Source organism: Ctenocephalides felis, unplaced genomic scaffold (genome assembly GCF_003426905.1).
Source record: "Ctenocephalides felis isolate EL2017-DRISC unplaced genomic scaffold, ASM342690v1 CF-g0.4_SCAFFOLD_01492, whole genome shotgun sequence".
NCBI lineage: Eukaryota > Metazoa > Arthropoda > Insecta > Siphonaptera > Pulicidae > Ctenocephalides > Ctenocephalides felis.
In genome coordinates this window covers 2,605,144-2,616,857 of record NW_020537646.1, presented here as the reverse complement: position 1 = coordinate 2,616,857, position 11,714 = coordinate 2,605,144, and the positions used below count along the sequence as shown (strand labels likewise).

The 11,714-nt window shown below is 31.6% G+C and overlaps 1 protein-coding gene across 1 annotated transcript in view; it reads left to right on the top strand.

Annotated features, from left to right (window-relative positions):
- Positions 1 to 713: 713 nt before the first annotated feature.
- LOC113370227 (maternal protein pumilio-like) overlaps positions 714 to 11,714 on the top strand; it is a 224,372-nt gene continuing 213,371 nt past the window's right edge. Inside the window, exons 1-2 of the mRNA XM_026610900.1 lie at positions 714 to 941; positions 5,141 to 5,369. Of these exons, the coding sequence (XP_026466685.1) occupies positions 5,148 to 5,369 (222 nt within the window). The 5' untranslated portion in view covers positions 714 to 941; positions 5,141 to 5,147. The remainder of the gene's footprint in view (positions 942 to 5,140; positions 5,370 to 11,714) is intronic.

Genomic DNA, 11,714 nt, shown 5'->3' with positions numbered 1-11,714 from the left:
ATATGTATGATATATGCATTTTTAATATCCCATTGCAAATAAGTTTATTTCATAGAACATGGAGTGATGTAAATATTTTTCTATAAACCATTTTGCTATTTGATGAATGGATGTAACGAAATTGTTTTAATCCATGCATGTCGTATAGCAGTGCAAGTCATTTCTATTAGAGGCCTTTATTAAGACTTGTTGCATAAGTCCTTAAAAATCATCTACCTGTAATGTTCTAATTTAATTGTTTATATTAATATTTAGTTCTAATTGTTATATATTTATGGCATTTTGTGTATATGCTTTATTTTTTCGTTGCATTATAATTCATTATGCCATAATCTTAGGTTTAAATAAACATATCATTTCCCAAATTATATAAATAAACCAGTTTCAATATTATATCCATAATGTGTATTTATTCATTCTCACTTAATCATATATATTCATATTTATGTGTTGTTAACGGTGGACGATTTGTATATCAACAAATTCAAAATGCGCGCGCTTTCGAGAATAAACTTTGGAAATACGTTCAGTCTAACTACTCTTCGTCGCCGAATGAATTGTTTACAACGTACGTCGATTCGTTCTCCGGAATTGCTCTCCCAGAATGCTATGCGTTTGACAGGTGTGCGCGCGCAGTAAAGCCAAGATGGCTGCCAAGAATTGAGAAAGGTAATGTCGACTGTTTAAAATCTTTTAACATCCACGCTCATAAATGGCGTAATCAGTGTTTGTGTCATATATGTACATTGTAAATAGTTCCGTGTATAGTTAGTGATAATATAAATGTGTTTTAATAGAATTGTGAATGTGAAAATTGTGTATAAATATTAGTGTTTTGTGTTTTCAAACAATTTTTTACCGTACCGACGCCGACGTTCAAACGTCAAAACAGATACTAATACACCAAGTTGATGATAATTTTGCATAATAACTAACAAAAGGTAATATATGCATTGATATTTTAGCTTTAGCATCTTATTTTTATTGTTATTGAATGAATTCTCTTTGTTTTGTCTTTGCTGTCAAAGTTAGGCTGCCATTTGTTTAGACTAGCCGCAGACGGCTTTTAGTCTCGAAATGTCATAATGCTATTTTGCAAGTAACTCAGACGCTGTATGTAAAAAAATAGTTTAAATAACTTATTGAACTAAAGAAACAGTTTTCAGTTTTTGTATTTACTTTAGATACGTCTATTTGGCATGACTTTGCTATTTTAATATTTAATTGTGCTATAATTTGCAATAGTGATGTAAACATCTACAATTTAATGTAACATTTTATTAAAAGATAGATGTTTAATTAATAAATTCATAGCATATAATCTACAACTATTTCACAATTTGCTAATGCTAACAATACAACCTTTGTAAATTTGCTACAATTATCAGCATAAAAAAACCGCTGAAAAAGATTTCTTTATCATAATGTACTAAAACATTTTTTTTAAGAATTATAGCATAATATATATGCTTCATAAGGTATCGTTATTGTTTGTTTGTAATACTTCTACATATTTATTCTAGCATTTGGCTATATTTAATTTAACTTACTACCAGAGTTACTAAAGCATTTTTAATTCATCAAATGAAATTATAAAATGTAAAGTCTTACTTTGTAAACATATCGATCGACTTGTATCATTTCATATTATAATGTGACACTTATAAAGTTATCATTTCAGTTTCATGTAATTTGTTTACTCTTCTGATTTCAAAAAGTTAAAGTTATTGGCTCAAACATGAACGTGTTAACTTTTCGTGTTATGTCTTTTAAATGTTCTAATTTTTTAAATACACAAATAGTTTTGAAAGAGTATTAAATTTATCTGATATGAAGAATAATGTGTGTTTTAAACTAGTCATTTACAATTCGATGTAAAATTTCGATCGACTGCTAGTTCGTGCGACTCTACGTTTGAGCAGCCAAGCGCACCATAGTAAATTCTTGGAAGGTACTAATCCGTTCGCGGCTTGGTGTTATATCTTCCAGATAATTTTCAATTCACTACGAAATCATTCCTAACTATTCAGAGAACTACTCCGCAAATCTATCGTGATAATAATATTATTAAAATCTTAGGATAGTTTTATATCTATATCTTTTTTGTAATAATACATTTTAAAACTTCTCTCAAAGATAGGTATTTTTTGCTAAATAAATTCTAACTTGCCAAAGTAATATATACACAAAATAACATAAGAGTATATATATGAAGCAATATAATTTTGCATTATGAGTAGAACGAATATTAATTAAGTAATATGAACCAATTATATATTTTTGCAATAACTTGATTTCATAAAGTACTAAACTACGACCGTAATTTGTCTCATCCTTAGTATAAATTTAACTGCAACTAGTGGTGTATGGCATCGTGCCTTAATCAAATTGCTGGAACTTCTTGTATCAAAAAGTCGAAGGGCTTATCGTCTAACCCAGTCTTTCTCAAAGTGGGCGATTGTAATGCCCCTATTTACTTAATTAATATTCGTTCTACTCATGATACAAAATTCTACTGCTTTATATTTACATATTTGTATTCTTATGTTATTTTATAATTCCCTCTGACTTACGAATTAGTCGCTAGAATTTATTTTGCAAAATATCCCTATCTTTGAGGGTAGTTTTAAAATGTATTATTACAAAAAAGATAAATATAAAACGATAAGAGGCCCCTAACTAAATTTTTTTACATGTATACACTGTTTTAAGTAGCCTATTATTTGCTCTCACTGGCAAACTTTTCTAATTTAGAATGTAAGATTGCATCAACTAATATTGCACACTATAGCTAAATTATTAAAATTTAAAATAAGGTTTTTTAGAGTTTATATGGGTATAAAAAATTTGCTAAGGGGGCGCTACAAAAGTTTTGATCTTCAAAGAGGGCGTTGGAAGAAAAACGCTGGTCTAACCGATAAAAATTGGTACGGAACCCATATATAATAGACTGCGAGGTAGAGGACATTTTTTCAGTTTTTGCAAAATATTTTCAAAAATTTGTTAAAACATGTATATGTTATCATATATCGTTAAAAAGCTAATAAAATTGTTCTTAATATAGTTACAATATATTTGTACGTTGCTATATTAAAAATTGGTATCATGAATCTATAAACTTTGGCAATATCAATTTTCAAGAATCATCATGAATAGACTGCTGCGAGGTAGAGGACATGTTTTCAGTTTTTGCAAAATATTTTCAAAACTTGTTAAAACATGTAAATGTTATTGTATATCGTTAAAAAGCTAATAAAATTTAAAACGACATATATGAAAAATAATTGTATGTTGCTATATTATAAATGTGAACATAATTTGTACTTATCATTAAAATATCTGAAATTTTGATGTGCATGTATCTAAATATCTAACGATCACTTTTGACTGCCAAGTGGCTTTTTTTCACTTTTTTCATTCGATTCCAAAATTGCTGGACCTGCATTTTTAAATATTTAATCATTTCTTCGTTTCATCAATACAAATAAAATGTTTTTTGAATCATGAAAATCAACTGCTTCGTGCTAAAACTGAATTACCATTTTTGGCACTTTTACCCTGTACCTTTGAAATTGCTAGACCTGCCTTTGCCAAAAACTAATCAGCACGTCTTCTCATTAATATTAATCGATTGTTTTTTTAATTATCCAAATCGGTTAAACCGTGCTCCCGAAATCGTCGACTAAAATTTGTATCCGCGCACATACATGCATACATTTTTTCTAAAGTATGCCAAAATGTTCAGAAACGTTTGAAACATAAAGATATATAAAAAAATTAGTTTTTTTTCCTCTACGGGAAAACTCAAATTACATACATTAAAGTTCATAAAATTATATTGATCATGATGATATTGCTTGTTACCGCATAAATTATTGCTTTACAATACAACAAATATTACAAATTTGAGGTATTGAAGCCAATTATATTGATATGTATTCAATAAAACCAGTTGTGAATATCGACTTTACCATATACACTAAATATTCACTCACACATACAATAATAATATAAGTATATAGTACTATACTAAAGCTGCACGAATTTACCCTTTTAGGTCAAAACCCCTTTTTACTGTAATTTTTTTGTTCCTTGATCATTGGTCTTACGGCCTGAATTTGTTTCTGGGTTTATTTTACATGACTCTGTAATGACAAATTTGTCATATAATCTATAGTACCTACCATATTCTTGATAAATGTTGATTTAGAATAACTATAAAACATTTTAGTTTTATTTCATGCTTTTTATTCGACCAAATTATAAATTATAAATATAACGTAATTAAAATAAAAATTTAATAAGTAATTTTCAAAGATTTTCCACTTACCTCAATCTTCCTAATCGACAAAATCCTTTGCGTGAAAAAGATTCAATATTGATTAATGTAGCTAAAATTTAAATTGTAACACTGTCTCTTATTATAATGTTTTTATCTTATATTTAAAAAAAATCATTTATTGGCTTTAAAGCAATAACATTACATTTAAGGTGAATATTTTGATGAAATTCATTTAATTGTTATAGATCTATTCAGTTCTATTGCTGTAACAATTATTTCCAGTCCCTGAGAATACATATTTTTATTTTCTCATTTTTATTAACTAATAATAAATTTAAACAAAATATTGAACTGGGAAAACCATAACGTTGTAACAATATACTCAAAGTATTCAGATACTGCTGATCTTATTTATCATTAGCCGTTTTTAACACGTTAAACGCCATGTCAGTCATATGTAAAAAAATAAAAAATATGTACCTGACGCTAAAAAGTTCTACATGAGCTTTGTCAGACATTGTAGAAGGCCTGACCTGTACAATAACAGATGTCAATTTAATATAGAAACATAAAAATAGTGTCTTTCCCAGAATTTTGGCAAAAAAAACTATTTTCGTTGAAACATGGCCCAGGTGAATTTTTTTCTAATATTATCGTGGCGATTAATGTGTTTATGAATAAAAATAAATATAATTTTGAAAGTAGTTAATAATTAAGGTAAAAAGCGAACAGTCTCATTATCAGAGCCGGGCGTAGAAAAATTGTTTGGCAAAAATTAGCTTGCCTATATCTATTACTATTTTAGTTAAATTTGTATATTTGCATATATGTATTAAAAAAAAAATTCTTCTTTTCCAGCGATCCGATGAAGTGGTTGGGAGGTGGCGGTGACGGAGTCCCAGCAGCGTCTGGGCGATCGCAAGATGACGCCGCCGTAGGTTACGTATTCCAGCGAGCGGCACAGGACCCGCAAGAATTCCAACAGCAGCAGCCGCAAATCCAACAGCCTGCGGCCGCAGTACCACAGCAAGCTGTTGCCTACTCCAAACAACCGCGATGGGCTCTCGCCGACGAACCAATAATAGACGTGAGTTTATTTGATTCTTTTTAGTTTATTTTATTATTTTTAGCAAATGCAAGTGGAGTTGCTATAGTAAGGGACATTTGTACACATAAAAGGCTTAGTACGCTTCACATTTAAGTCTAACAAAATTTTTTTATATACAAGTATAATCAGAACTATATGTTCTATAAGCTGTACTGAACACTGCTTATTACTAAGACGATATTATTGTTAGTTGGCAATCCATTGATTGTCCTTACCTTTGGAGGCGTCCATTAATCACGTGATCCATTTTTTAAACATTTTTAAGGATTTTTGGACCCCCTCCCCTTTGATGATACGTAGTGATATTCAAAATTAACCCCCCTCCCCCACCAAACATCTCGAGTATTTTTAGTTACGAGAAAAAATTGTAATTTTTTTTTATTTTTTTTGCAAATGTTTGGGTTTTTTTTTGAAATTCAGATAAAAAATATATACACGTGATATCTAACTATTAAATATCTTCCACGTGATATTTCGTAGTTTTTTGTCAAGCCCCCCTCCTCCCGCTAAATACCTCACGTGATTAATGGACGCCCCCTTATCTGAGATATAGTTTTTAATTCCTGGCAACTCCCTGGTCGTCGTTGCAGCAATGCCGGATTAAGGGCTATTTTCACTTGACAACAGGCTGCTCGAAGTGAGTATCGAACCCGGGACCTCTAAATCTAGCCCTGTCTCTCTTAACCGCTTACCTACAGGCGAGCCCATGTTCAAAAATAAAAATGAATTATTAGGTTGAAACCTAAGTATTAGCGGTTTTCGGGTTAGATGGTTTCAATTGAGGTTTGCTGACATAGTCCAAATGCAATATACCTTTTATTACTGGATATTAGGCAGTTTAGATGTCCATCAGGAAAAAGGAGTTTTTTTTATCCATTTCGTAGTTTTCGCCTGGCGTTTATTGAATTTATTGTCATATTTTGTTATTTTTTCTGCAAAGGTATAGAGGAATCTTCAGCTCACGAAAAGATATGAATTATTTATGGTGACTAAGCTTTAAAAAAACGGCAGTGTCAAAATTGGTTAGCCCAATTTCGTTCTCTGGTGATTTCACTCAAAGATGGAAAACGTTCAGGTCGTCCCCAGGTTGAATTTGTTTAAAAAGGAATTGTCTGATTTGAACTGTTATTATCAACCGAATCTATTCTATTCTGATGTCTATAGTAAACAACTAACGAAATTAAACAACGCCTTTAAAAAGCAGTAATTTGTTATCTTTGGCCAGTCTGCAAAAATTATTGGAGCTTGGTTGGGTCCATTTAGTCCTGACCTTGCACTTTTTGATTTTTCGATCTTTACAAATCTCCTAGATTGGTAAACATTTTAAATATTATGATGGTGTCAAATTGTACCTGATTATAAATGCTAATAAATACCAGAAGTTTTATGAAAGTGATGATGATGCTGCTTGAAAGATGGCAAAAAGTCAATGATCAAAATAGACAATACATTATGAATACAGTTTAAATTAAAGTCCACCATACAGTCCTGACTTTGCACCTTGTGATCACTTTTTGTTTCGATCTTTACAAAATTTCTTGAATAGTAAACAATTCAATCAATGATTATGATTGTGCCAAATTGTAGCTGATCCGCTTTTTTGCTAATAAAAACCAGAAGTTTCATGAAATTGAGATGATGTTGCTGCTTAAAAGATCCCAAAAAGTTATTGATCAAAATCGGCAATACATTATAAATTAAAAAACCACTTGGTTCAAGTTAGAGATTTTGTAACACTAACTTGCAATTAGTTAGTTTCCAACCTAATTATATTTTGGATGTCAATAAACAGGTCTAAATATAAATTAGAGATAAAAACATAGATAAAATATAGCCTCCAGTTAATGATATTTACATTACTTCCATTACTTATTTATCGAGGTTTCACTGACAATGAAAAAATCTATAAATAGTGCGTCAATATGGAATTAAATGATTATAAATCATTGATAGGGCATATTAGCAGTGATTACTTAAAGTTCAAAATTATTTGAAATTTGATATTAATATAGATTTAGAATATTGTTTTATATTCTCTGTTTATTTTTACCTTGGGCTTTTCATTCTCTGCATTTTCTCCTTCAAAACCTGCAGTTTATAAACTTGCTTGCAACCTTATTTAGCTTCTCTAACATTTATAATGAGAAACTTAGTACTGCACGCTGAGATAGTAGACGCACAGTGAGTTATTATGACCAGGCTTGATATCATTGTAATGAGCGCCGTGTGATTTTCTTTGCAGAACGCTCTCAAACTGACCTTGGCCTTGTAATATGTAACTTTATATATATTTAATAGACCACGGAGAATTCTACTACTCTAAACCTGTGAAATAGCTTTTGCTGGTTATCATTTTATATGCATAACGCTATGGAGTTTATTTTTAAATTTCTCTATTATTTGGTATTGCGACGTGTAATATATTGATGGCGTAAGACATTCCTGTGACTTTTTTTCAAATAAATCAATACATGGAGCATGATACTGTATGATATACATGGCCATAAAAGCTTACTTACAAAAATTAATCTGAGTTAATGCTTGTATATTTTATGGGCTTTTGGGTATTTGACTGTCATTAGACATCGTAAAGTTGAGAATACGATCCATACGACCAGAGCAGTACTTACGGTGATATATACTTTTAAAAATTCCTGAAATTCATGTCGACATATTTTGACAAATAAGACAAGACAACAAATGAAGAAGTCCTGAGAAGAGTCGACGAAGAAAGGACCTTACTGAGCTTGATTCTGAAAAGAAAAGGAAACTGGATTGGACCCATTCTGCAAAAGTAGTGCCTCCTACACGACGTAGGCGAAGGTAAAACAGAAGGATTGAAAGGTTTGGAAGAAGAAGAATGCAGATGGTTGATGACTTACGCAAGTAGAGGAAATACAGGGAACTGAAAGTAGAAGCATAAGATCATAAAAATACATAAAAAATTTATAAAAAAGGAGGAATACTGGTAATGGGGATGATCGACGAGGAAGAGAAAAGGAATCATTGATTTTGTGGTTGCTTTCGCATTATAGACCTGCCTTCAATTCAACCATTTATTATTATTATTATTATATATATATATATATATACTAGCAAACCCGACGAACTCCGTTTCGCCACCAGGTGGTTTCGTGAGAAAGATGAAGGAATTTTTTGTTTGTTTTATATTTGAAAAGGAAAAATTTGATTTTATTACACAACAGTAATGAATTTATTTCGATTACAAAAATGAAGTTTTTTAGTTGAACTTCTCTAAGTAAATGAAAGTGAATCCGTAAATTATCCGTTTCATAGAAGTGCTCTATGGTAAACCACATTTTTTGTTTTTTGGTCTGAACACAAACAAAGCGGATGGTTTTCCAACTCGTGAACAGGCAACGTATAACTGCCTACGTAAAAAACAATGATTTTCTAAATAATCTATTTGAAATTTATCCTGCAAACACTAAGCGATTGGCCTTGCGACTTGTTAATTGTCATTGCGAACGCAAGGCGAACTGGAAAATGCAATCGTTTGAAGTCGAACAGAAGACCAGTCGAAATCATTGGTATGTCACCAAATCGCCAGCAATTTTTGATTAAATGGTGAAATTCAGTGCGTGTACATCATTATTCTTTGCGGCAAGAATTGCTCGCTGACTTGACCAAGCATAATTCTGATAATTCTCACTGTCATTACTCGAATTTTTAAATACGTTGCGTGAAGTTCCAGCAATTTGCATTAAGGCACGATGCCATGCACCACTAATTTTCTTAGCTATAAACCTTGGGGAGCCCGAGACCTTTCCAACGAATTCAAAATTGTCGAAGTCGGTTCGTGCTTTCTGGAGTTATTTCGTCAGGAAGGACGACTTATTTATTTATATATATATATATATATATATATATATATATATATAATGGTGTATTACTATATTTCTTTTCTATGTCAAAGCTTTTTTGTAGTTGCAAGTAAACCGAGTGATTTTCTTTTTCCTTCTAAACTATAAATGAGATTTCCAGATTAATTAATGAAATTAATATGAAAATCTGTAAAATGAATTGCGTCATTTTGCTGTGCAAAAGGGGGAAGCTAAAGAACGGCACTTCGATTAATTTGCGTTTCTAATTACGATCCCAGCAGTCGTTTTGACGCTGAGAACGACTCAAATTTAATCATACCGTGGTTTCTTCTGCTCACCTAGAGCTGGGTTATTTATGTTTATTGAACCTTTTTCAAAGCCTGAATCTGCCGCAAGTGAATGATAGGTTTTTATGTCTTTTAGCAATTAATTCACAAGGCTGTAAAGAAAATCATTTAAATTTGCATTTGGAAAATGTAATACTAGATTAAATTATATTTGTAATGTTATACATTTTTGTTACAGAATCAGGATAAATGGAAGTACCAACCGCATCAACTAACAAACGCTGTGGCAAACATGACTTTAAAAACAGCCGCACCTCCACCGCCGTTGCCGATTTTAAATCACATTAACCAGCAACAACAGCTGCAACAGCAACAGCAACATTTACAACAGCAGCAACACTTACAACTGCAACAACAACATGTCGGTCTCGCTAATAATCATGTAATGACTCCTTACGGTACGGGCGACCAACAGTCGCAACAGCAGCCGCAACACCTAAATGGTTCGGCTGCTGGTGTTAAACAGCAGGAACATCTTGTATTCCTGGGCGCAGCAGGACAGCATCCGCAATTGAACGTTTTTCCGCCGCAACAAACGCAGCAGTACATGGCCGGACTAGCGCGGAATGTGGTGAGTGGATTGTTTAATTAGTTTAAATATTGTTGAAATTTGTTATATATATATATATATATATATATACTAGCTGAGCCGGCAATCGTTGTTTTACCATATAAGGTATTTGTAACCAATTTCTAGAAAATTGAAAAAATTACTGATTTATTTTAAGTACTAGCTGGCCCGGCAAGCGTTGTTCAGCGATAAACAATATTTCTAAAAAATCTTTAGTATAAAAATAACTATGTAACTGATTATGAATGTGAAAGTGTGTATTGAAAGAGGCAACTAACACAAAATGAATAGATGGTTTTACCCACTGCAACCCTTGCACATATAAATGCTATGTGGACCTTTATACTCGCGGACCTTTAAGCCCCGCTTATTCCATACTGCTATGCAGCAGGTTCGAATGCTGCTAGTAGTGATGCATTTAATATAACTCGAGCTTCATCACTAATTTTTAAAATATTTTATTCCAGAAGATCTCCTCTTTTGCAGATGTGTACTCCAAAGTTATTATTTGTCTAATCAGCCTTATCTTCTTATTTAAATTGTTGTCTGTAATAACTGGCAATAAGTTATTCGACAAAATGCCCCCTTTGATCGATTCCAAGTTTAGGTTTTTAATTTAAATGACCCAAATAAAATAATATAATCTAGAAAATGTTTCATAAATAACAATTAGTATAAAATTATACAAATGATTTCTTTTACAGCACCGAGTTTAAGAAAAATATGATTTGCGGAAAGAGAGTGCTATAACGCCAAAAAGTGCATTTTCATATTAACATTTCAAAAAAGTTGATATTTGGTGTTTCTAATAACACTTACGGCCCGTTTAATAACGTTTTTGTGTATAAATAAAACTACAAACAAAACTACTTACTACAATTAAATAATATTCAGGGATCGTTCAAGTTTTACGTAAGCATATTTATTACAATTATTTACCCCCCCCCCACCACCATCCCCCTTGTCAGCAAAAGTAAGCAAAGCTCTTACCCCCTATCCCCATACTTACGTAAACATTTTGCAATTGATGTAAAAAAATAAAAATACTATCTATGACGTAAACATCATCCAGACTTCCCTGCCCCTCATGTCAACCCAAAATAAGCAAATCAACAACCTCCCGCCCCCCTATAGTGCTTAAGTAATACTTGGACAGTCCCTACATCTAAAACATTCTATTAAATATAATTGAACACAATCTGTCAAAAAAAATTGATATTTGACGTATGACCCGCCGTCCATTATTTCATATAAATTACGTTTCTACAAAAAATTTTAAATTAAAAATTTAAAGATTCTACTCGATTTTGAAATAATTTGTCACCTTTTGCACAATCTCTGGATTAGCACAAATCTTTCAAGACTAAAACTGGCCAAATCGGTTCAGCCGTATTCGAGTTTTAGCATACCTAACATAATACCGAACTCCATTTTTATATATATAGGTATAAGATAAGATTAAGCATATAAATGCAAATAAATTATTGTATAAATGCATGTACAAGTGTATTTGTGAAAATTTTACGATTCTAACGTTAAAGACATTCTTGTCATATAATGG